General features: G+C 39.3%; 2 protein-coding genes across 4 annotated transcripts in view; one reads left to right on the top strand and one right to left on the bottom strand.

Moving 5' to 3' along the window:
- The window catches only part of ANO3 (anoctamin 3), a 160,536-nt gene that overhangs the window by 18,794 nt on the left and 114,683 nt on the right, over nt 1–27,059 (bottom strand). For all 3 annotated transcript variants that reach the window (XM_053389410.1, XM_053389420.1, XM_053389431.1), the window contains 3 exons: nt 24,407–24,503; nt 20,775–20,835; nt 387–469 (listed from right to left, as the gene is read on the bottom strand). In XM_053389410.1, coding sequence (XP_053245385.1) covers nt 387–469; nt 20,775–20,835; nt 24,407–24,503 — 241 coding nt within the window. The remainder of the gene's footprint in view (nt 1–386; nt 470–20,774; nt 20,836–24,406; nt 24,504–27,059) is intronic.
- On the top strand, nt 4,186–17,595 carry MUC15 (mucin 15, cell surface associated). Its single transcript, XM_053389456.1, has 4 exons — nt 4,186–4,462; nt 11,083–11,822; nt 13,336–13,491; nt 16,553–17,595. The coding sequence occupies exons 2-4, from the start codon at nt 11,126–11,128 to the stop codon at nt 16,717–16,719; spliced, it is 1,020 nt and encodes a 339-aa protein (XP_053245431.1). The 5' UTR covers nt 4,186–4,462; nt 11,083–11,125; the 3' UTR covers nt 16,720–17,595.

Below are 27,059 nucleotides of genomic sequence, written 5' to 3'. Positions count from 1 at the left end.
AGCAATGTGATATCAGTGCCAGCTGAGTGTCTTATTCGTAGTCCTATTTTAAAATTCTGTTTTCACACATTATGTCCCTTTTAGATATTTATTTGTTGGGGATCGCTGGGCCCTATATCAGCAGCCACATCCCTGACCTCCACACATGAAAAGCTGCACGTCACTCAGATCCATACCAGATACTGTATGTATGATCTGGTACCCTGAAAATGGAGTGCCCATATTGTGCCCACACATATTTGGGTGTATGTGCATAGGCGGGTGAAATCAAGGCAAACTCAGCACTCACACAATATACTAACATCACATGCAAAACTTCAAAAACTCTGGCACCCTGAATGTAGACATCAAAACTGCTGTTGTAATGTACTTTTTATGAATCTTACCTCTTCATCTTCCCAGTCTATAAGATCCCAGTCATAGGTTAGCACAGCCCTTCGCCTCTTCCAAAACTCTAAGAACACTGTAGCTGTGAAAGCCATGAATTGCATGTTAACATTAAAATCAAATGACCACCGAGCTCAATGAATTGCTCATTGAATTGCCTTTAAAGTGCAGTGTGATTAAGTTGACTAGGACACCAACTATAGCACTGTGATTTGTCCAGTTTCACTGGCCCTCTAGCTCCTCTTTCTGCTGCAGCTGAAAATTATGAAGAAGAGTGAATCTTCTCTTTCTAGCCAATTAGTGCTGGGTATCATTTTCAAAAAATGGAAACCTTCTGCACTCCAGAAATTCAAAAGCTTCTGCAAAGCTAACTCATTTTTTTAGTTTAGAAATGCAATAGTTCCAAAGAACCCCAATGGCATTGAAAGAATTAGCTTAATGGGTAACACCCAATTACAGTGGTGCCTCGGGTTACAGACGCTTCAGGTTACAGACTCTGCTAAGCTAGAAATAGTACCTTGCGTTAAGAACTTTGCTTCAGGATGAGAACAGAAATTGTGTGGTGGCGGTGCAGCGGCAGTGGGAGGCCCCATTAGCTAAAGTGGTACCTCAGGTTAAGAACAGTTTCAGGTTAAGAACGGACCTCCAGAACGAATTAAGTTCTTAACTCGAGGTACCACTGTATACCCTAATGCAGGGAAATGACTTCACCCTGAGGGCCACATTTCTTTCTGGACAACCTTCTGAGGGTTGAATGCCAGCGATGTGTGGGGCTGGAGGCAAAAATGAGCAAAGCGACCATGTTAATTTTACTTTTGTGCAGCAGGCTAGTTTCCACACACCCACACCTTTACTATTCTCCATTCAGACAAGCATGAAGCATTAAAACACATTTCAGTTGTGGGGGGGATGCCTGGATGGGAACTTGAATAAAACTTGAATAAACTTGAATAAAATATTTGATGCCCCCTAGTAAGCCCCGCCTTACACAAGATGCAGCACACAGACACTATTTGAATGGGGCTCCCGTCTCCTCAAATATTTTATTGCAGGGGGTGACAGGACCTTGGACCTAGCAGTAGGCTGCTACGGATGGGAAGCAGGGACAGTAAGGCCTGTGACTTGGAGAGATTTGCCAGGGTTAGATAGAAAGCTCTGAAGGACAGCATTTTGCTTCCAGGCCTGAGATTCCCCATTGCTTCTCTAATGTGTAATGCTTACACCTAGATGAGAAACATCCAGACTGGCACGCACTCTCTCTCTCTTTCTCTCCCTCTCCCTCTCCCCCCCCCTCTCTCTCACACACAGCCAACAGCTGTCATTTGTCAAGACTTAAGAGTTTTAGGACAAAATGAAACCTAATCAGGCATGAAGCTACATCTATGAGCTTTTCTCCAATACAACCCCTTACTCCACCCTACAGAATCTCTGGGCTACAGACCGAGAATACATTCCCTATCTTTGCAGGGATTAGGCGACAGAAAGACCCAGCTCACATCTAACACTCAGCTAAATCATGGCCTAGCATGAACCATGCAGTTCCCTGGAGTGAAGATAGCAGGCACTGGGCACTCCCCTGGTTCTGTGGCTATTGCACTAAACAGGACTAAGCTATGGTTTGGCTTAGCATGATGTCCCAACCCAGGCTCATGGTTTGTAGCTAAGCTGCAACCTAGGTTTTTTCTTGATTTACTACTCATGGTTTGTCTGAGGTATGTAATGTTAAGAAATCCATAGCTTAGCTCTGGGCAGCATGGCAAGAACAGGGCCAGAGGATGTGTGCAGCAGCTGTGATCTCCACTCTAGGACAATGCTCTCTGATCTACTGTTCATTAAATATAACAGGTAGACCTGAATTATGCTTCCTGTCAGGAGTCTAGGTCTACCAGCCAGGAAGGAAATAGGAGACAATTCCATTAAGCTGTGCAGTGAGACCTCCACAACGTTACTGTTTGTAGTGAACAACATTCCATTTTAAGAAATAAAGGTCTTGATCTTGGAAAAGGCTGTGCCCATGGAAGTCCCTGCACTCATGCAACACCCTGTTGCCTTTAATAGCACTTCAGATGGCCATGGGAGAATGCCTGCATGGATTTCTCACCAACAAAAGCACTGAGGAATTATTTGAAGTACTCTTAAAGCTTTCAAGAACTGCAGGTTAGAAACAAAGCAATTGACACCCCTCTTTTTGATATAATGGCACAGGAGATGTTGTCTCAAAATATTAGCAGAACAAAGACCAGACCCAAAGGCCAGAACTTTGGTGAGATCAGTATGTTACCTGGCACAATGTAGACCCACTTCACACAAGAAATAGATGTATTGTTTCTGGGAGCTACATCTGATCAGATATATTTATAGATTGATCAAGGGTTAGCAGGAGGTGGCCATTCTGCTTCCTATTCCCGCTTGCAGCCCTGTCTACAAGCCCTGCCTCCAAGTGACCCTTTGAACTTGAGTGTGCTTTGGCATTCAGGCTGGGTTCTGCTCACGGAAGGTGCCTCAGCCCCAGCTTGGATGATCTCCTCCCCTACCACAGCCTTCCTTGCTGCAGCCCACCACATTCAAGAGAGTCCCCTGACCCTCTGGAGAGTCTTGGAAGCAGCGCTGAGGAGGGGAAGCCCAAGGAGACAGGAGAAGAAGGGTTGGGTAGGAAGATACTTACCACCTACATCCTTACTTACATGCTTCTGGGTTTTTATGGCATTTTCTTCAAATCCACATTACATTAAATCTTTCATTACATGTGTTTAGGTGCCAGGAGAAAACCTTCTCCTAGGCCTTTGGCTAATTAATCAATCTATAGGGTGAGGATATTGTTTTGTCTGTTATTATTATATATATATATTGTGTTTATATACTGTAAACCACTCTATGATCCTTGGATGAAGGGTGACATAAATAAAATAAAATTTATTAAAATAAAATAAAATAATAAAATAAAATAAAATAAGAGAACAGGCAGTTCCTGAAGTATCTTGGACCCAAGTTGTTACGGGCCTTGTAAATTAATACAAGAACCACAAGAGTTAATACAACCACCACAAAGGGTGATTATATGCAAAAGAGGACAGGGGCCGTGAACTATTAATTATTGTCTAGAAGAGGGGATTTTGACAGGGATTCAGGGTCAATGGATTAAAAATAAAACTTTTACCCCACGATTACAGATTACAATTTAATGTACTTAAAAGTTTTATGTATTTGTTTTCTTAGCAGATTTATAGGGCTGCCCATCGACATGTTCCCTGAGCAGGTTACAAGGCAACAAGTAAAATGCCATACTGTTGCCATAAAGTATACCTCCAGGCTAGTGCAGTAGTATAAAGTGAAAAACTGATCTTTCTTTCTTTCTTTCTTTCTTTCTTTCTTTCTTTCTTTCTTTCAATTCACCTATTAATTAGCATTACAGAAGACTAGAAAATGAGTTTCTCATTCTGCTTACAAAATGCAGATAAGAATATTTAATGACAGTGCCCTTTAAATCAGAAGCTGATATATGCCACTAGGAAGTTAGCTGGCAACACTTTTTTTGTTGTTCCAAATACTTTAGTACTGTATTCATTCCTTCCCTTTAAGAAGAGAAAGTATGTTGACTCACATCTCTCGGGACTTCAGCTTTGGGGCACATTTTGAGTAGCAATAAAGTTCCCTCCAAAATTGCTACAAGCCTCCTATAAAATAATGACGGTTCATTGAATGTATATTTTTAAAAACCTAAATGCTGAACTTCTAAAAACCGTTCATCTTTAAGCAGCCCCTGGTAGTCTTTCCCGGAGCAACAAAATGACCTGTTCACTTGATCCTGAAAGCTCCGAATTCTATGATCTCTCTAATGCTATGTCTCAACAAGACAGCTGAGAAGCAGGTCATTCTGGTTCTCAGGTGCTCTATTACACTCAGAGAAATGCAGCCCCACCTAATTTCATTTCTACTGTGCATTCCTGACCACCACAACACTGACACGTTTACATTACCTGCGTTTCACAGTTTTCAGCAGACTAGTCTTATTGCACTCCAAGTAGGGGGAGAGTTTTTTCAACAACTTCCTAAATATTACTGCTGAGCTGAAAAGGTAAGTGGCTTTTAGTTAATGGTTTTTCCCAAGTAATCTTTCTAGTCTCTTGCATTAACTCTTCAAAAATATCTCTGTCTGTAAGTGATCCCGGTTAGAAATTAACAGCTGTATCAGCCAGGTAATGCCCTGGCTTGGCACAGATCTGAAGATATGTTCTTAGTTGCGTTTAACTTACATTCTGCTTGCAACGTCTCCCCCTCTCCTTCACTTCTAAGCAGTGGGCAAGAGGAGGCATGTCTCAAGCAATTTAAATGACAGTATTTCTCAAAGTGATAAACTCTAGCATGTGTTAACTGTATATAAACACTACCCCAAATGACCTTTTACTGTTCAGTAACATTATAATGTCTGCTGTTGTTTCTGAAAGTTTCAAAGTTAGTATTTCATCTTTAACATGTGCAGTTACTTGCTGAGAATGTATGTAGAAGACAACACTTCTCTGTAGTTGTCTATGAATGTATACACTGGCTAAGATGCACCTGTACTCAGGAAGGAAATACTGGATTATTGGAGTTTTCCTATTTAAGCAGATAGGGGAAACTATCTGGAAAAACACCTCCCTCTGCCCCACAAACGAGAATTAATGATGGGGTAGAAAAAGTGAGATTAGCACTGGATTTTTTTAAAAAAAACGTCTTCAAACAATTATGGTCAAGTAGCATTTTAGCCTTTACAAGACATATGCTAAATGATATCACTAGAACATACTAAGTAGGGATGGGGCAATAAATTAAATTAAGTTCACATTTAAAGGTGAAGCTACCTAGTTTGCACTTTCTGGGCAATACAGAAATTGAAGCTTTGAAATGTTCGCTTCTCTGAATTTTGCAATGTGGCCCTCAAAGTCAAGTAATATGTGCAAAATGCATACACTAAAATAGCACATGCATAAAGATTCATATAGTAGTGAAATTAACAAATAATAATGCTTTGGACTAGAGAAACCTGCATTACAATGTGCATATTAGAAGTTTACATTGCAACCGATGAATTTTCACGGGGCCATTAATTTCATATAAAAAATCATAAACTGGTGTGGAAATCTAGAGGACTGAATTTAAGATTGGACAAATGAGGAACTGACATTGACATATTCACCCATTCCTAATACCAAGGTATATAAGACAATATGTAGACGCAATATAAGTACGAAGGTCATTAACTTACTTTATTTCATGCTTATTATTACCCTTTATGAATAATGATACTAGAAGAAGTACAGCAGGCATGATAGCTGCACCAGTGTGTTTTCGACATGGCAACCCCACCATTACCAAACTACAGATGATGTTTAAAATTTAAAACAGCTTTTAACATTGTGGTTTGGGGCTGGCTCAGGGGAGCGGGAGACTGTGGAGAGCAGGGCTGCTGGTTCACAGACATTATACCTTAATACAGTGGTGTCCAAACTTTTTTCAAAGAGGGCCAGATTTGATGAAGTGAAGGGCTGTGAGGGCCAAGCAAAGCTGTTGACCATTTTTTTAGGATTGAAGTTGTTGAGCCACAGTGGCCAAATTGAACCAACCGACGAGCCAAATTAGGCCCCCGAAACAAACTTTGGACATGCCTGCTTTAATACAAAAATCATTGGTGGCTATGAATCTGAATGAGGTGCATTAGGTACAAGAAGAGTGAATGCCTCCCACTTTCTCCTTCTACAATAGCTTAACGATTGAAAAATTCACCTCTATGCCCAGGAGATATGTAAGTTTACAATGTAAGGGCAGGAAGTGTGAAAGTGTCATGCCAAAGACGAAAGAGTGTTGCAGAGGCAGGAAGCGCCTCCTCTCTTTTCACCATGCCCAAAGTCATTCAGATGGAGGAAAGATACCCAGAGAAATTTCTCTTTACAGAGGCATCATGTGCTTAAAGGGGCTGCCTGGCCACACCTCTCACCACACCCCTGATAATGCACAGCTCTGCCAGTGCGCAAGTGTTAGCAGCATTCCAGGGCATAGGAGTCCACTTGCGTAGGTTTCTGCATCTCATCTTAATATGTGGATAGCAGGGCCAGGGCCAATGAGATTATGGAATTATCAGGGCAAGGCTAGAGGCAGAATGCAATCCTATCAATTACATGATGCCCCATCAAAGAAGTATCATGTGAAGGGATCTTATGACCGTCACACATGTGATTTTGCTATTGCAAAGCTAAGTGAAGTCTTACTGTGTATAAAGTATACCCTGCAAGGATAATAGGACTCTAAACTATTTGCAGTTGCTATTTGCCTTGTAGTTTACATGACCTTGTAGTCTGCTTGGGTATGGGTGTGCCTTAACTGACACACACAACCAAAGAGAGAGAGAGAGAGAGAGAGGGAGGGAGGGAGGGAGGGAGGGAGGGAGGGAGGAGATATATGATTATGACTGGCTCTCATAAATCAAAACTCTAATTGGCATATGCCTTATTTGAATTCATGAGAATCAATATTTTCCTCAATGTCTCATCATTTACATCTGCTTTGAATTTTCCCTTGCATAGTCCCTATTCATGCTCACTGAAGCAAGGACACATAGATCAGATTCCACAGTGACACCCAGAACTTTGGAATGTTCTTCCTATGAGATTCATCAAAGCCCAAAGCTGACTATAGTGAGGGTTAGTCTTAATTTCTTAACTTAAAAATATCTTTTAGTGCATTTTGATTTGTGTTGTTTTTTAATTGACATGTATTATGCGTATTTTTACTGTTGTAATCCAGTGTAAGCCTTAAAGATAAAGGAAGACCAATTAAATAAATGGGGGTAGAGAGATATTAACAGTCTTTATTGGACATGAGATCCATGCATATTATATTAACATAAATTTAATCCAAACTAGGGCTGAAAACCTGCACACAACTTAGGCTGCCTAAATGCAGGTCCATCATTTTCAAGGTGGGAATATTTCAGCAGGAAAGTAAAAAATCAGGGCAAATGTGAAATACCATATTTTTCTGTGTATAAGGAGATGCTTTTTGCTAAAAAAAAAATAAGGCAAAAATTGGCTGTTGTCTTATACACGGATAGTGAATGCAGAGGGCGGATGTGCGATTAATGGCAGCAGCAAGCAGGAGACTGGCAGTGGCGATTGGGCAGGTGATTGGTGGCTGTGGCAAGGCCTGCTGGCGATTGGCTGTGGCTGCGGAAACTGAGCAGGTGATTGGCGGCTGTGGTGAGGTGGGTAGGCGTTTGAGAGCCAGTGTGGTGTAGTGGTTAAGAGCGGTAGTCTCATAATCTGGGGAACTGGGTTCGCGTCTCCGCTCCTCCAGATGCAGCTGCTGGGTGACCTTGGGCTAGTCACACGTCTTTGAAGTCTCTCAGCCCCACTCACCTCACAGAGTGTTTGTTGTGGGGGAGGAAGGGAAAGGAGATTGTGAGCCGCTTTGAGACTCCTTAAAGGGAGTGAAAGGCGGGATATCAAATCCAAACTCTTCTTCTTCTTCTTCTTCTTCTTCTTGGTGGCTGCAGCAAGTGGGTGGGTGGGCTGTTGGTGGCGGTGAGCGGGCAGACAATTGGCAGCTGCAGTGAGGTGTGCGATTGGCAGTGACTGTGGCAAGCGATTGGCAGTAGCAGGCAGGCAGGTGAGTGATTGGCGGAAATGACCCCCCCACCCCCCAAAAGCTAAACAACTCGATTTCATAATTGTGGGCTAAAAAGGGGGGTTGTCTTATACATTTGGGCATCTTATACATGGAAAAATACAGTATATGGGCTGAATTCAATTAATCTTACATTGAAATTAATGGGCCCAAATTAGCCATGGCTATTAATTTCAATGGGCGTAATCTGAGTAAAAGTTAATTGGATACAATGCTATATATTTGAATATGCTGAAGAATAAATTATACTACAGCAGTTGAGAAGTCATATCTCATAATAACTACAACAGCCATCACCACCACCCCTCTTTTAAACAAAAGGGAGAGAGAACTTGGAGAAGCAGTAAACTGGGCAAATACATGAAGCATTGGAGTTGTAATCACACTAAATCACTACTAAAAAGTAGCCTAGCAAGATCCCATAAGACTACAAGGGAAGTCCTGGTGGATTAACCCAAAAGTCCTCCTAGCAGTCTGCTTCCTACATTGGCTAATCTGATGCTTCTGGCAAGCTGCAAGCATGGTGTGAAGGCAATAGTCCTTCTCTCCTGCTGCTCCTCACCAGTAACTGTATTCACTGATTCACTTCCTGTGAACTTGGAGGTTCCTCCCATGATGAATGCCATTGGTGGGAACGAGGTGTAATTAGGGTTCCACCTGTTCATAAAGAATTTGTGCTACAGAGAAATGAAATGATAAACATCAGTGTCTTTAAAAAAGAAGTTTTTTTGGTTTAAGTTATTACTGGGTGCTAAAGTGGCCCTTTGTAAACAACCTTGTTGGAGAGAAAGAGGCAAAACTCAAATTAGAAGCAAAGGACAAAAGCCAAATCAGCTGATTCCTGCATTTCAGCTTTTGCCACTAAGTGTATGTGCTATTATATCTGCGGGCATGCGCATGCCGAGAAATGTTAAACGAAAGAACAAGAAACCGGTTTATTATTACACATGAAAGGATTTCTGGGAAACACATAACTAAAAATAAACTCAACTATTTCTCTTTTTTTGAGTCCCCCTTTTTCCAAGTGGAAAATTATAGTGGATGGAACAAAAAAAAAAGAGAGAGACTTTTGTATTGCAAGTACAGCGATTTCAGCATCATGCCCTGTAAATGAAAGCTTTAGTTAAGTGAACTTTGGGTAATTTCCTGTGGGGATTTCAAATTACAGTCAAGGTGAAATAAAAACAAAAATGACAAAACTCACTTTGTGTAGTAATGAAATGGCTATTGATGGAAAGCAGAGCGGGTTGTGCCAGAAAGGAAAACAACAAGTATGGCCATGAAGAGAAAGGAATATTTGAGAGCTTGCTAAAAGCTCACTCGATGTTTTATTTGTTCTTCCTGTGGTTCTTTAAAGTATCGGTTATAGCGGGCGGGGGGGAGGGGGGGAGAGGGAATGCAGTCACAAGGTATGACAAATGTTTTTGTTCATTCAGTCAGAGGGCTTGTAACTCAGGATAAGCAGATTAATTACATCTTGAATACCGCCACTTATGCAGGGTGGGGAATCAGCCAAATAATGATTTGTCTCTTCTGCTTTGACTCATTTCACAAGAATTGCAGCCATATTTTGAACAAAGTAATTGCAGCAAATAATTTGCTTTTATTTTATATTCAGCTTTGTGGGCAAAATATTTACAAGCAAATAAAAAGAGTGATTTTTTTTTGTAAATTTGACTGAAGTTGCCTGTGACATATGCAACATATTTTGAAAACAGGCACCAATTTGTACAGTTGACATGGTGCCTAACTAAGAGGAGATACAAGATCCCTTCACCCCTGTTCCTCATATCATGCTGTTCTCTTTCCCCTGAGGTCCTTGTCTTGAGCATAAACATCTCCCAATGGGAGTTTATGAACGTAGGTTTTTCCCGTGCAAACATCCAGGCTCCATGTGTGTATTTTAGTGAATAGGACTCCTATACATGCATAGCCCTCACACAAGTAATGTATGGAGGGGGGCTATGGTGATTTGCCTGATGGGAATTTATGAGCACAATTCTGCCAAGACCACAAAAGGGGAAAGATAATTCATGAAATGCAATGATGCAATAAAGCATTAATCACACAATTTTGTGTGATTCACAAAATTGAGTGATTAACAAATCTGTTCTGTCCACTGAAGAGACTTACCCCAGTATCACCAAACTTAAAAAGTTACCAGAATGTACCGAAACAAGAAAGGTAGCTGAGGAAAGTGAGGTTTCTTTTAGACAGTTATGGGATCTGAAAACTGACCAGGACATTTGTTCCTTAAAAAAATTATTATTTTTTTGTCCCTTAGCTGTGCTATCAGAAAGCTCGGAGAAGAGAAACCAATCTTACAGAAAACAATTTCTGATAATACACAATGAGAAAGGCAATACATTTTAAAAATACATTCCTATAAGATGACCCTATGTCTAGCTCAAGAATAATGACAGCTATTAGGCCTTGTCTATAAGACCAAACCATCCTGCTATCTAGAAAAAGAGAAATGTGTTCTTAAATTGCAAAGTTTTGAGAAAAAGCTATTACAGTAGACAAGTGTTGAATTTAGTAGTTGGGACTCCAATTTTTCAAGAAACAAGCAGAGTGATGGTAACTCCAGTCCTTCATACTGCCATTAATTGCATCAGCTGACTGGGAGTGACAACACACTGATCTTTCCCCACTCACACCTAAACTTGTTATTGTGTGAGTACTGTAATTGGGCAGTTTAGACCTGCATAACGTTTCCTTCTTAGCCCCAAATATGGGAGTCAGTCAGATCCTGAGTGTAAGCCACATATATTCATCGACTCTTTTTACAGAAGATTGGGATACCCCGCAATATCTTGGTCTATAGCGTACCAGTGAATCCATGAAAACACCAAGTTTATAAAAGGGGAAACCTAGTATTTGACCACAACTGAAACAACCAGAATGAGAACTGCAAGATATCCTTTGTGTACATATTTATTAATTTCGATCTTCAATTCAGTGAATCTCTGTGACTTTTTTAACATAAAAAAGATGCAATATAAAGATAAATATAAACTCTGAACTTTTTTACAGGTTCATCATATCAAGAAATAAGTATCATACCTGTGGAGGGAAAATGATGATCCCAGAAGAAATTATGTTCATTTTGCTGTTGGCTAACTTGCAGCCAACCAGAAATGCTGGTGTCAATGCGCTAAGTATCGCAGCCACTACAAGCAGCTTAAATAACACAACCATGAGTTCTACTATATTTATAAATAAATCATCCAATAAATCTGTAACTTCTGGAAGAACTCCTTCTGTAACTCTTACATCACCAACAGACACTGATGACAACACAACAAAAAATATGGTGATGGAAAGCAGTACCCAAAGCAGCAGTGTGACACTCCTTAATACTTGGCTATCTTCAACGGCACATCAGCTGAATCTTACAACAAAAGATTCAAATCAGACTTCTGCAATAATCAATGGAACATCAGCTCCTTCAGAGATGCCTACAGTCAGCAGTGGCCTGTTCACAATCTCTGAAAACTATTCAGTCACAACTTATATCAATTCAACAGAGAAAGCAATGAACAACTCTACCACAGCCAACTATAATGTCAGTTCTACCACCATAGTCTCTTCTAATGGAACTCAAATTGATGGCATAACAGTTCATCCTACCAGTAGTATGTCAAATACATCAACCATGTCACCAGGTACTAAGATCAACAGTGTTACAACAGCTTTACGGATAAGTTTGCAAACCACGAGTCTGTACTCCAGTTTTACTGATGGGTTGGCAGAAGCAAGAGAACCCCAAAAAGGTACCTTAATTTTCAAGAATATTTCACCACTCAATAATAGTATCTACATTACCATAGTCCACCCAGAGTAGATAGATATTATTAGACCCACTGTTGCAGCTGGCTCAGTTTTAAAAGGAGTTACAGAAGTTGAGCTATTTATTTTGCAGAAGAAAAACCTGACAGGATTCTAGTTTACATTTACATGGCCATAGACAGACTTTTCTTCTTCTTTCCCTCCAATGCATTCTAATAATGGTAAAATTGAAATAAAAGAACATCTTTTTCAATGTAGCATTATGTCTGAGTGAACTAATTCTGAAGAACATCAGTGCACCAAGGAAGGATAGTCAACTAAGTTCTCCTCAGAGCAGACTCATTGAAATTAATAGAGCTAACAGTCATCTTCATTAATTTCATAGGTCTAGTCTTTATAAGATTTAGTTGAATACCACCCATAGGTTCTATTTTATTTTTGCACGTGGTCCTTGTTTATAGGGAAGAAAAGCTTATTTAGTGCAGATTGTACAGCCTGTTCTGAAGAAAGAACATTGCTTTCATAATTTCCCAACTTGTCTTCAGAGTTCTGACAATGTCTATCCCCCGCAATCCAAATGCTGCTATAAAGAATATGTCAACAGAAAATACCAATACAGGGTATAAAATGTGCTATAAAGTTTGTAACCAAACTATGCAGCCTACACTTCTTTTTTCCATTTAGATTTTATTAAAGTTGGAAAGAAAATATACAACTGTTAAAAATCAAATTTCCAATATCTTTTTATCAAAGATAAAAGAAAGTAATTTAAATAAAAACACAAACCAGACGGTGAAAAAAAGAAAGTGTAAAATAACAAAAAAGAGAACTTCTGGTTCTTCATCTAAATTATCCAAAACATCTGCTCCAAGATAGCACCCAACAATTTTGCTTTCTATAAACCAATATTTTCTTCAATCCTCAAACCCAGATATAATAAATTCATTTTCTTTTTCACACAAAAAGTCTATAATGGGTGAAGCCTATACTTCTGATTCTGATGGACAGGAAATAATTTCAGTATAAAAAGTGGAATAGATAGACAGATGTGTGAATATCATATTACTTACTAAACAGATTAAGTCTTGTTTGCATTTAATTTTACTCCTTAATCTGTCCTGCACTGTGTTTCATACTGCAATTCTATTGTTCATGTTGTATTGTGACAATTCTATCTACACAACTTTAGTTGTGGGGAAGAACAAAAATATCATAAATAAATAAATGATATATGATAAACTGTTTTCATAATAGTTTCTTTAAAATGACTTAGAGTTATATGTAGAAGTGAATGTTTTGGATCATAAACTCTGATTGGATGTTCAGATCTTATCAGGGATCTAGACATTTTGCCTTCGCTCAGTTGCCAGTCATTATTTGGGATGACTATATAGTCTCTCTCTGCTCCCAAACCCCTAACATTCAGGGATTATTTTCCAGAGCTGCTTGTGAAAGTTATATGTTTGCTTAAAAATCCATTTTGTTTTTGTTTTTCAGAAAACCATAGTAATGGAGCTGTAGTGTTTGGTGCAATAGTAGGAGCAATTCTAGGGTGTGCATTAATCTCTCTGGTGGGGTATTTCATGTGTGGGAAGAGAAAAACAGACTCATTTGCACATCAGCGACTTTATGATGACATGAGGAATGATCCAGGTAATGAAACAGCAAAATGAACTGAGACATTATGGTCACACAGATTTCATTTTATTGTAATCATTTTGAGATAGCTTTGAGATTTTGATAGCACAGAGATCATCCTGAGAACATACCAATTGTCTGGACTTCAAAGGAGGTACTTAAATACTGAATCTTCTGCTAAAAATGGCATCCAAACTATAGACTGCAGAAAGGAAAGGATCAGATGATTCTGCACGTATGCTTTTACTCATGCTTCAATGGAAGCAGGTAATAAAAGCAAAACACAATCCATACTACTGGAAAACATATCAACACCAACACTTTATACACATTGCAGTTCAATACCCAGCTATCCACATTTGTGTAGGAAAATGAGTTTTATTTGTTTGTGTTGCTTGAAGGGAAGCCAGGCTGTTCTCATATATGATATTATGCTTACATGACTGCATTTATTGTGGTCAAACTGCAAGGACATCTGCAGAAGCAGAAAATGTAATTTACAAATTCAGTTGGCTTCCCTTACCAAATGCAGATTTCATGCTCAAAATACACTCATTTTAATTTTCCTTAAAAATAAAATACTACCAGAAAAAAATGCTCTGGCATGATGTTTCAGAACTAAACTTGAAACACTGCTCATTAGGTTTGTTATCCCCCTTCTATTATCTATACAACTGTGGCACTAAAATGTCCACATTTTTCCTCTGAAATCCAGGCACATTATGCCTGGATCACATTATTGGTGATATTATGCCCTCTCCAATTATGAGCAGCAATAAAGCAGTCAGAATGAAGTCTTTAATGGGCATCAATCTACATTATTCCTGAAGCAGATAGCTCTTCTCTGTAACAATAGGCTATGGAATGATATGTTCAGAGAAAAGAATTGCCCATAAAATGCTGTTACAAGCTGCTCCGCAAACACAAACCTGGACACATCAAAGCAAAGAAAGCAGTATAAATTCTTGTAAGGAGATGTCTCTGAAGACTTTAGTTTACACCCAAATCCAAATTAATGTGCTCTTGCTTTAGGTAGTTTCCTGTGCAATAAACAACCATTAGAAACAAACTATCTATTCAAATGTCAAATATTTGATCACATGACACAAAAAATGTATCTGCATTTCCTGCATTGTTTCGACAACTGAATGCTAAACCCATATTAACTGTATTAAAACATTCAGTTTTAACATGGATTTATTCTGCTTTCTAACTTACATTAAACAGCACAGGAGAAGCTCAATGGCCCCTTTAGGGCTAGGTGTAGAAACAATGATTTGTTCTTTCTCTTAGCTATCTTGACATGTTTATTTGAGGCACTGAACCTCAATCAATTGATTAGAAGTGGATTCCAGTTCTAAAGTAGTCTTATCTTGCTTCTTTCTTGCCTTTTAGTCAGGGCGGAAGGAAAGCATTTGTGATGGTTGCCCCAGTGATTTAGCACCTAGAAAAGATCAGGCATTTTTCTCTCCTCCATTCCTTTGGATTTCCACTCTATGAGAAGTGCAGCATCTACCTGTAATGCTATATCATGTAGCATCACAAGCAAGAGGCTTGGGCTCACATGTTTCCCTTCCCCTCCTAGTGAAGTTATGATGAAAGGTCAGGACCTACTACTTCTGTTTTATATTAATCACGGTTTAGCATTTTAAACCTAAACTGTGGTTGCTCTTAAACTATGGTTTAAGTTGGCTTATTTCAGCTGCAGGGCTGGCAGGAGGCAGACTGAGGCAGCCACCTCAGGTGGCAGAATCCTGCTGGACAGCACCACTGTGGGTGCCCCACCCACCCCTGCTGCCATCACTCACTGGAAGCCACCACTGTGTGACCCAGGTAAACAAAGGCTTCAGCAGTGAGGCAGCAGAGGGGGGAGGGAAGCATCTTCCCATTTCCCCCCAGGTGGCAAAACTGGACAGGCTGCCTCTGTTCAGTTGTAGTTACGATTAACTAGAATGTGTCAGGTCTGGATGACATGAAGGAGAGGAAGTGCATGAGCCAGAGATGGTCATATTTTCTCACCACACTAAGCTATGGGTCAGTGTTACATCTGAGCCAGCTCTACAGGCAAGGTAGACCAAGGGAAAAACATGCTGCAGAAACATCTGCTCATAGATTAGTTCTACAAAGCTAGAAGGTTCATTTGCATCCATTTTCTTGGCCTGAGCAAGGAAGTCCTGTATAGCAGCCCCTATAATGGTTAGAGGAGAAGGAGACTTGTAGTTGCCAAAATATAGTGCTTCAGCAACACCTGTATTGAGGAAGATGAGCATGACAGAAAATATATGGGAAAGGAGTTGCCAAGTTTGTGTTGTATTTTTTGAAAGTGGATGGTTATTGCTTGCACCATAATAACTGACTGAAAACTTCATGCCCTGGCCAGTGTGGTGAGGTGGTTAGATAGCTGGATATGTATAAGCGGTAAATACACTTATGAGTCCATGCTCAGTTATGGCACTCACAGGTCAGCCTTTGAAGAGTATCTATCTGTCTACTGCCCATCCTATCTCACTGGATTGTTGTGAGACTAAAAATGCCACTCTGAGCTCATGGGAAATGGGTGGGATAAAAATAATAGCTGCATTTTGTAGCAAAACTCCAGTCTGTCAAAGTGATTAGAGAGCCTCCCATTGACTACTATATGATTTTGATCAAGGCCTTATTTTCATACTTCTGACATTATATTTTAAACTATTTTTAAAAATGGAAATGCTTTTGCAAGCCACACTTAAATCCCAAACCGTAATGTTAGTCACCTAAGAAAAAGAGAGATTTACTGCTGCTGAGTCGCTCTAGAGTCTTGAAGCAATTCCAATTCTGTTCCTCAGTATTAATTATTCACTCATGACATTTCCAGCCATGGGTGTATCCACACATGAGCAAGTGTGTATGGAGCTTGATGTTTAATCACATTTCATTCCATACACATCCCAACACCTACAACTGGCAAGAGTAGAAATACTTCCTTAGTCAGATGCATCCTGAGATAAAATAAATCATTCAAGGACCTTTTTAACATTCTATTCAAAGGAAGCATTGTTCAGAACCCTATAAATATCTGTCTACATTTATTTTGCAGTTCTACGACTAGACAACGTGCATGAGCCTTATGGTGCAAGCTTTGGAAATCTGTCATACTACAGCCCTACAACAGTCAACGAGACAGCAGCCCAGAGCAGCAAAGAATCTCCCTATGATGCAATTCAAATGAATGACATGTCCGCATCACAACCTTCAGCACAGTAGTGTGAATAACTTGTGTCAAAACAAAACACCTCATATCCATGGTTTCTTCTTCTTCTTGAGCTTAAAGATCGGGTCATAATGGTTTGAAAGATTTTTTTGTGTGGCACCAGCCCTCTGCCTGTTGATATGTACAGTTTTCAATAATCTAAGCGAGGCAACGCTTGTTGGCCACGTTTACAAATTTATATGCCCAGAATTTCACTTTTGTGTGCATTGTGTTTTGGATGGTTCACATATCAATGCCCTTTACTGAGTGGTCAATTCCAGTGCTAACACACAGGTCCAAACTGATTCTATGGCAAAGAATTGTGCTTTATACAAAGCAATAAGAACATTCTACCTACATTTTTGGATCTATAGTATGTCAGTGTCACAAATATGGTACCAATGCTATCCTCTCATCAGTCAATGACCTTGCATGTGTGAACCAATTCTCAGTTCATGTCTTTCTTCATCTGTTCATCTGTATTATTTAACTTAAGTCTTAACTATCTAATTCAATTTGTTACCACCAGATACGATAGGCACGAGCTCTGAAAAATCTTAGTCGACTTTGAAAGATCACAAAGAATAGCTCTTTATGTAGTAGTTCACTGTGATAGCAGAATGCATTTCCTACGCTCACAGTCAGTATGTTTAGACTGCCAGATGCTGGACATAAACAAGAGAGGATGTCTGGCTTGTCAACTTCCATGACCATCTGCTTGGCTGCTGCTAGAATGTTGGACTGGGTGGACTTTAGACTATTTTAGCAAATCAATTATGGCATGCATGTTGTTTTTACTCTAGGGGAAATGCCATGAATGGGGGGAAAGTGAGGGAGCCAATTATGTTCTACAAATGCAAAAAGCACTAAAATCAAGGAACTGGCACAGAGGTGGGGGTAGGGTTTTTTTTTTTTTGCCCAGGGGCCACATTACCTTATGGGCAGCATTCTGGGGTGGGTGGAGAAGCAGTGCTCCCCATCTTGCCAAAAAGCAACATTCTGGCCTCAGTTCAGATTAGCACATATATTATAGGAATGCATTCAGTTGCACATGGAAAGAAATGCATTGTGCAATATGAATGTGCATAAGAATGCACAATTTGGCATGGATTCAGCTGGAGGTTGGAATGTACACTCTTCCCAACTACAGTGCATTAGTTTCATTGGGATGCTCACATCCCCATCCTCATTTTGCCACATCTTGTCAATGAAGTATGACTGGCCTGGCCAATGAACAATCAGCCCAGATGTCCGGGCAAAGAGGCTGTCTTTTCTCTTACTGCAACACCAATCTGAATGCCACAGTCTCAACAAAAATGGCTTTTTTCAGCTTTCAATTTATTGCAAGATCCTATTGGCATCAAAAGTGGTTTCAGCTGAAATACAAATAGAAGACTTGGAGTAATTATCGTCTGGACCCAAGTGGAGAATCAAAGGGCGCTCCCCATTCCCCCCCCAGTTTTGAGGCTGTTTGGTTTCCCCTTGGCTGCTATTTACAGAACAAATTTTTGTCTAAATTACCTTCAGCATTGCATACAATTAGTTTGGCCCCAAGTCTTACATGTAAGGAGAGCAAATTGTCATTTATCACAGATGCGTGTGGAAGAAGGGAGTAATAAACTAGGATAATGGAAAATAAAACAAAAACCAAAGCAATGTATTTTTTATTACATATTGTATTCCACACAGGCTAGACTGCCAAGAGAAGTGAGATTGCTTTAACTCTAGTGCTTGGGATCACAAGGCGCCAAGGAAACTATGTGACAAAAGAGATGCTTCTCAATAACAATGCAAGATAGGGAACACCAAATTCATCCCGAAACATAGGTCCTAAAATTTGCCAAGTATCTTTTATCTGAGAAGAGCAACACACTTCCCTGCTACATGCAGGAAATGCTTGCTATATGAAAGAGCACTGAGAGCCAGGGTGGAGTGTCATCAGATCTCAGTTTAGTCTGGGAACTTGCTGGATAAACTGCGGGAAAACAGAGTCTTAGGAGAGCCTGTCGCCAACACTGTCACTCCACTGGGACTACCATGAAGTGTCAGTGCCTCTGCTACCACTGAGCCATAGCATGGAACCTTTTGCTGTCTCACTTCATTCTCTCCAGACACGGTGCTTTTGGTTGGTGGTAGCGGCAACAGTAGTTTTGAATGGGAGCTGCATGGGTGCTTGGCTCCAATCCTTGGTGTGGTGTCCACTGGGTATTTTGATCATCCAAAATGCAATATACTGATGTCTAGTAGGGCATTGCATTTTGGGAGACTAAATGTCACCACGCTGCACATCGGAGCAGAGCACCAGTTTGGTTCCCTTTCAAAAGTGGCAGTAGTATGCAGTAGCAGCAGCAGCAGCAGCCTGTATCACCCTGATGCAGGGTGAAGTGAGTGACAGGCAGTGGTTGTGGCCGAGGCTACAATAGCAGATAGCAGTATTGGCAGAAGCCCAGGCCAGGCTCCACTGGCAACACTCATGCTGAAGGCCCACTGGAATCTGGCTCTAGCCCTGTCAGTCTCTACCTTACAGGGCTGTTGTGAGGAGAAAATAGAATTGAATGCTACCCAGCATTTATTGAATGCTGCCCAGAGCCCCCTGATGGAATAAAAGGATATAAATGTGAAAAATAATATTTCCATTGGCTTCTGAATTTGCCACCGTTATTATTAAATATTATTAGACCAAGGCACAATATGTCTTTAGCTTTGGGGTTGACCACCCTCACCACACAAGCTGAGATATTATTCTATGCTTTTTAAAAGTTAGGTGTCATGCAGCACTGACTCACACTGGACATATGAACTGAAACAGAAGGGGAGAATTTGTACCCTGTTACTCTCTCAACTTGTAGTAATAAGAGATTAGAGACAGACCTTGATAATGCAAACAGAGCTTTCAAGACAGAATGCTGAACAAATTGTCCTGTGTAAAGCCTGCTTTCCAGTTCAATCTTGATGAGCATAAATAAATAGCAGGTGCCTTTCCCCCAGAGAACTCTTCATGCTTCCCAAAAATTGAGACTTAGAAGTCTGCTGTGTTGACAGCAAAGGGAGCCTTGATCCCACAGTTCTTCCTTCCTACATACAGACTGAAATTTCATGTTATGTGCAGACCATGGGAATCGGATGTCTCTGATGGTTACCCAACCGGGTACCCTAAGGATATACTTATATGAATTTTAGAAATAGCATGCCCTGCACACTGTATGTAAATAATGCAAAGGGGACTTTAAATAAATCAACAGTAGCAGCAACCATTCTACCATGAGTCAGAGACTAAATGTAGAAAGTGTAAGTACTGTGTTACAAATCCAGTGGGGTTGTCTTTGTATCCTACCTGGTTTTGGACTTCTGTGGATTTATGTTGGTCTACTGAGTTGATCTATATCCAGCTTTGCGTATAGAATCATTACTGTGGCTTATTTTTTATGACATTTTGATGCTTTTGGAGAGTCACCCTTTCCCCTTCACCAACCCAGCAGCTGGGATTGTGATAAATGCATATAAATACATATTTGTAAACTATGTCAATAAAGCTATTTTTTAACCGTTAAGCTCTTTGTCATTGTACACTATAGGATTAAAATGGGATGGATATTTTAGGAAAACAATGGATTAAAGAACACAGATAGTAATATGAGGTTGGATTGCCATCTTTCATGGATGCTTTAGCTGAGATTCCTGCATTGAAGCAAGTTGGATTAGATGATCCTCAGAGTCATTTCCAACTCTATGATTCTATACTCATAGTAAACTCATTGAAATTAATGGCTGTAAATTAGTCACCTCCATTCATTAACTGGTCTATTCTGCGTATGACTAGCATTGGATACAACTCATATATACCTCTAGTATAACACTGCAAAGTGAAGAGGTTTCTCTAGCACTAGAGTAATTTACTGAGTCATTTGTGTTCCTGAAGGGCTTATTTCAGCTGTGTATAGAGATCTACATCCCTAACAAGCATGACAATAATAGCTTCAAAATGTATATTCTCATTAAGACTTGCTGAGTATAATACCTTTTATTTTACAGTAACAGGTGAAATAATAATAAGAACAACAACACTTACCCCATATAGCCATAAAAATGGCAAAGAAGACAGTCCCTCCGTTATCAAATAAGTGTGTAACCTTAGAAGGAAATGAAAGAATATAAGGCAAGTAAAGGGAATTATTAAGCAATAAAATCTACCATATGCTAATATGTTCTTAATTAAAGAGTGCCATAATACTGAACAATTGCAAACAGACTCGAGTAAAGTGGATGCATAATTTCATTGGGTTTAAACATGGGCCATGCCTTCATGAACTCTATTAAAGGATCAGCAGTGGAATAAGCATAAAATTACATCTATTATATTAGCTCATTGGGCTAATGCTGTGGAGGCTAATTCTCTGCTCATTTTCATATCCACTCGTGGCAACCGCCATCCTGGCTCAAAGGCCTAAAGCAATTAAAGGCTAAATGTACCCATCTTGGTTTCCAGACCCTTGATAATCTTGGTCACATTCCCCAGCACACACTCCAGCTTGCTGATGTCCTTCTTAAACTGTGGTGCCCAGAATTGGACACAGTACTCCAGGTGGGGTCTGATCAAGACAGAATAAAGTGGTACTATTACTTCCCCTACCACACATTCAGTGAACTGGATGCTTGTGTGGTTTTGTTTAATTCTGAAATGGGCTCGAAAAGGGAGGAGGAATCTGTGGCCCTCTAGATGTTGTTGGACTTCAACTCTCATCAATGCCCCAGGCAGCATGGTTAATGGTTAGGAATGATGTAATCCAAAACCTCAGTCCCAAAATAACCTAACCTATGTTTTCCTATCACAATAAATAAAAAAAAATTAAGAAATTGTCCAGTAGCACCTTAGAGACCAACTAAGTTTGTTCTGGGTATAAGCTTTCGTGTGCATGGACACTTCTTCATGTATAAATGCTTGTTTTATAGCAAAGCTGTAATTCTGTTTTCCCTTATGCACAAGTGTGAACTGTTCAAAGTGCATTTTATAATGAATTGACTGCTGTCATTATTATTCAGCAGTTCAGTTATTTTACCTTTACAAATAATAATTTATCAGTAATTTATATAATCTGTTTTTCTATTTTATCTGCATGCTATGCTGTATTGTGTTTTTAATATTCGGTTGGGAGCCACCCAGAGTGGCTGGGGAAACACAGCCAGATGGATGGGGTATTAATAAATAATAATAATAATAATAATAATAATAATAATAATAATAATAATTCAGATACACTTGGTGTATCTGAAGAAGTGTGCATGCACACAAAAACTTATACCCAGAACAAACTTAGTGAATCTCTAAGGTGCTACTGGACAATTTTTTTAAATTTTTAATTTATTTCGACTGCGTCAGACCAAGACGGCTACCTACCTGAATCTATTCCTATCACAATATTAGTCTGATTTAGCTAAACAAAACTGACATGAAGTTCACAGCATGCAGAGATTGTGAGCAGGTTTACTGGAACAAGAACTATTTCTAACTTAACCTGTAATACTGTAATTAATTCTGTTTGCCATTTAACTACCATTTATTTCCTCACCATTTAGACACAGTGTCTACAACACTTTTATTAATGGAAGGAGACTTCACTGCCAATGTTTAACTACTCTATAACTACACTGTGTTACATATAACCCCAAAGTCTAAGGAACAGCAATGGACCTTAGGAATGTGATGCTTGTAAGGCGATGGGTATCTGGGTGAAAAGGAGTGCTGAGGAGGCTGAATAGTTTGCTGTAGGAGGATTTCATTCCCCACACAAGATGACATACTTAATTAGATGCCTTGAGACTTTTTCTCTTGCACAGTCCTCTTCAGGAACTGCAAACCTTAGCTAATTTAACACATCCCTGTTTTAAGAGGAATGCTGTTTTCCAATACGAAAATATTTACCAGAGAGGGGATGAAATGTTTACACAAAACAGGCAACTATAATATATTTCTTTAGAGTGAATGTAATAAAAATGGTTTAAACAACATTTATAGTGTAGAATCCCTCTGGAATGTTTTATTTTCTTTTGAATGAATCCACTATATAGCGTGTAGTTATTTAATGCATATGTCGGATAAGCACTCAGGCCTCAGATGATTTAAAGTGCACATTTGAAAAAGTGCACATTTACTATCCATTGCTCAAGAATATCAGCTCGGTAAGTGTGCTCCATGAATTTCATTACAGTGAATGTGGGATTCAAAGGTAACTCTGGTGTGGATGTGTGTGTTTATAGACAGACAGACAGAGTGCTATTAAAGGACTGGGAGGTAAATAAAATGACTGGGAAGTGATTTGTTGTATGTGTGAATCAGATGAAAATAGGAATGCTTCTGTTTTCAAATGGAAGTAGAAAAACCACAAATTCTTACAAATTAATAAGACAACTGTAATCTGTTGTTTTACATTGTATTTATGTATTTATTTAGTAATAATACAGATGAGTAAGTTAATGCTGTAATCTTATTTTCATTTACGTGAAAGAAAGCGCCATTGAACTCAGTAGGGCCTGCTATTGAACACACACATATAGGCAGGGCTTTTTTTCAGCCGGAACTTACCAGAACTCGGTTTCGGCACCTCTCAGGTGGGCACCATTGCCATTATAAGAGAACAAGGGAGGTGTTCATGGTGAGTTCCAGCACCTCTTTTTCTAGAAAAATAGCACTGCGTATAGGTTTGCTATATCTGTAAAACTGCTTTCGTTATACATCCAGTGAATTCTTTCTGTTTGCAGAAGGCCTTTTGCTTTGTACAACAACTTTCCCTCCCCCTCCTCTCCTCTCCCTGTGTGCCCCATAACCCCTCTCCTTGATTGGAATAAAGCCCAGATCAGATGTTTTGGACGTGGAAGGAGAGGGAAATTCTGCTTTTCAAGCAGAAGTTCTTTCATGAAACTAATTACTTCATTGGATCCAACCCCATGACTACATAAATTAATCAAGAGCCAAAATGTACACAGGGTATACTGCTGGTCATGGGTCCAGAATATGTGAGCATCCTACTGATAACCCCAACAAAAAATCGGGCATTGAGTATTTGCATTCCGCTCTTGAAAAGTCTTGAAGTGGTGTTTAAGTGTTTGATGTGAATTCATAATCATTTTTTGTCTCTGCAGAGCAGAAATATTTTCCTACAGAGTGGGAAGACAGGGAGGCGGGCTCTCAGCCCCACCACTGATAGCAAAGGGCCAAAGATATTCACTTGGCCTGGGTTGCTTTTATAGGTTCTATCGCAATAACCTTTTTTGGCAGGGCAAATCCTTGTGAAGTGATGAGCATGAAAGCTGAATATATTTTTGGGTTTGCTGCTGAAGAGTCCACCAAGCACCACTGTGCATTATAGGAGTGGGAACCTCTGTCTCTCCAACTGTCGCTGACCCACAATTCTCATCAGCCCTAGAAGCAGAGCCAATGGTCATGAATGGTGAAAGCTACAGCTCATAATAATAATAATAATTTATTATTTGTACCCCGCCCATCTGGCTGGGTTTCCCCAGCCACTCTGGGCAGCTTCCACAGAGACAAAAAATACACTAAGCTCAGCGACTTACGGAGGGCCAGATGTCTCCCACATGTGGTACAATGGAAAAACATTTGACTGAAATGACAACAAGAGGCCGTGTGCAGTTTCCAACTGATTTATCTGAAGCATAGGGCTTCTAGAGCACAAAATAACTTACCTTTGCGTAGATGCAGCTTTCATTGAGTTTTTGCAGGGTGCAATTCTTCTCACACATTGGACACATGACAGTTTCATTTGCCTCGCAGATCTCTCTGCTGCACCAGGAAATAAAGACAGTGAATGTTTATTCAGGGATGACTGATGTTTATGACATTTATTATGGTAGCTGACACAGGCCGCAAGGCTTCTGATATTTGCAGCATTGTGTTTGTACCTTACTTTGGAAGCTGGACCTAAACTTATTTTATTGCACAGGCACAACACAGGACATGGCAGTTTAATTATGATTTCATTGACAGTAGGATTTTTGGAAGTTCTGCTTCACTTTACCACACCCCCTTCCAAGTCACATGATGGTCCTGGGATGTAGCCAAGGCAGATACCCTGGCAGGAAAGAAACCCTCAGAACTGAGTGCATAAAGTCAGCATGAAGTTGCTGGTGCAAGTTGCTTCTTCCTGATTTTGTATGATTCCTCTTTCCATTGCAGCTTCCTGCACCACAACCCAGGCCCCAAATGACACACACATGGGGCAGAATGAAGAGTCCAGATATTCCCAGACGTTTGGATTGTATCAATCTATGTCTTTGATATTGCCTGGCTGGTGATGATGATTAAAATTTCTCCCAGGCCTTGCTACAAAAACAGAGAAATTTCTCCCAGGCCTTTCTACAAAAGTAGATATGGAAAAAGAAATATTTAAACCCATGCATTTCCTTTTTAAGCAACTGCTATCGACTGCTAAAACATGATAATCTTAGTTTTGTTTCTAGACATGAAGCCCATATCAACTATAGTGCTTGCCAGTTTAATCATTGACTTATCTGAATACTGGGCTAGGTTTGAAAGTCCAGTTGCCACAAGCTGAAGACTCATAATCAAATAAAAAATTCAGAAACTGCTGAAGGGATGTCTAGCTGTGAATATTAATTACCCCTCTGTTACCTGTGCATCATGTTTCGTGAAAGCAAGTTGTGTTGTGCAGATTTGTTTTAAAAATCAAATTCATCACAAACCACTAGAGGGAATACTAACTTTACCTAAGTGCCAGCCTGTTACATAACTCTAAGAATTGATTTGCATTGCTGTATGCTTTTTAAAATACAACCAGCATTAATCACTGAAAACAGAAGGTTTCAAGGTGTGGGCCAGAATGAAGGCATATCAGCCATGCACTATGTTAACTGTTAAAAAAAAGAGATGTTTCTAGTTACATCCTCTTCCTTCTGGAAAGCAAGAACCTGTCCCCTAAACAAGTTTGTATGAGTACCTGTTATGTGTATCTAGTGCAAAGGGACCTGTATTCTGCAGATGCTCAGAGTCATATAGCTCATATGATTGTAAGTACTTCATATGTAATTATATTAAGCAATTACATATGAAGTAATTATATGGTGAAAACTGCTGAATGCCTGTTGTTGCATCATGTATTACTATGATATATACAAATATATAAAATAACTGAAGAACATCAATGAGTCTGTTGATGAGTCAAAATCTGTTCTGTATCAAACTTTCCATTGGTTCATATTATCCAGGTTGCCAGCTACGAAGGCATGACATAACATGTCTGCAAAATATTACAAAACTGAGTTGTTAATTGCTTTAACTGATTTTTCTGTTTGTTTTAATAGTGTCTTATGTTGTATTTTATGGTGCCATGCACAATGAGGTATTTTATGTTGTAGCCCATCATGGGGTCATGAAATGACAAATGATGGGATAGAAGTGGAAATAGTAGATAGATAACTAAACAAAGTATCCCTGTCCTGGCTTCTTGCACTTAAAATGGGTTTCTGATTACACTAAGCTCTGGTTAGGCCTGGCTAGCAAATGTTACATTTTGTGGACAAACCTATGAAGCCATTATCAACACACTCTGCTCATTTTTCAGTTAAGAGCATCAACGATTTTGGAATCCAGTAGTCTTAAAACCAGATGGCTTTGTATTGACGCATTAAATTAATAGTTATGTCTTTTGGGGATGCTAATTTGTCAAACTGACATGAAGTCTTGTTGCATAATGAAAATCCAGGATGATCCTTGTGTTCCTTGACACTTTATTTTTTTTTTATTTTATTAAATATTTATTAGCATTTTCAAATAACACAGAACAAACAAAAACAAAAAATAAACAAAACAAAAAACACAAAAATACATAACATTCAAAACTAAACAAAAAAAGAATAGAAAAAACACCTAAAGTTTCTAATACTTATTATTCTTAACCTTATTTCTCAGACTTCCTCACACCTCCCCTTCTTGTATTCCAATTTAAATTGTCAGTTCAGCAAGTCCTTAACTTATTTCTTTACCTTAGCTTAAACATTTGTTCTAACATACTATTGCTTTCCTTTACTTCTTTTTTCCATTTCTTCAATTTATTTTTAACAGCCTTATTTTCAATTAATTTAAAAAGAAAAGAAACCAATTTTACCTTATTAAAATTACACATCAACACTTATATCTCATTAATTATTCTTAAACCTTTTTCCTAAAGTCGACCAAAATTTCCCTTCCACGATTTACCCAATTTCCTTACCACTAACAAAAAAATATAAAAAGCAAATTATCCTTATGTACCCTTTGGATTCCCAACCTCCACCCACCCTTTTCCCGGTTCCAGTCCCCAACCAATATTCATCAGTCTTT

This window comes from Podarcis raffonei, chromosome 1, assembly GCF_027172205.1.
Source record: "Podarcis raffonei isolate rPodRaf1 chromosome 1, rPodRaf1.pri, whole genome shotgun sequence".
Lineage (NCBI taxonomy): Eukaryota > Metazoa > Chordata > Lepidosauria > Squamata > Lacertidae > Podarcis > Podarcis raffonei.
The sequence above is the reverse complement of the archived record's forward strand: the minus strand, read 5'-3'. Positions and strand labels throughout refer to the sequence as shown.

What these genes read in the sequence shown, in the direction of transcription:
- MUC15 (XM_053389456.1), top strand. Translation starts at nt 11,126, where the DNA reads ATGATGATCCCAGAAGAAATTATGTTCATTTTGCTGTTGGCTAACTTG. An exon ending in AGCAAGAGAACCCCAAAAAG is followed by an intron (nt 11,823 to 13,335) that starts GTACCTTAATTT and finishes TTTGTTTTTCAG; the next exon opens with AAAACCATAGTAATGGAGCT. An exon ending in TGACATGAGGAATGATCCAG is followed by an intron (nt 13,492 to 16,552) that starts GTAATGAAACAG and finishes TTTATTTTGCAG; the next exon opens with TTCTACGACTAGACAACGTG.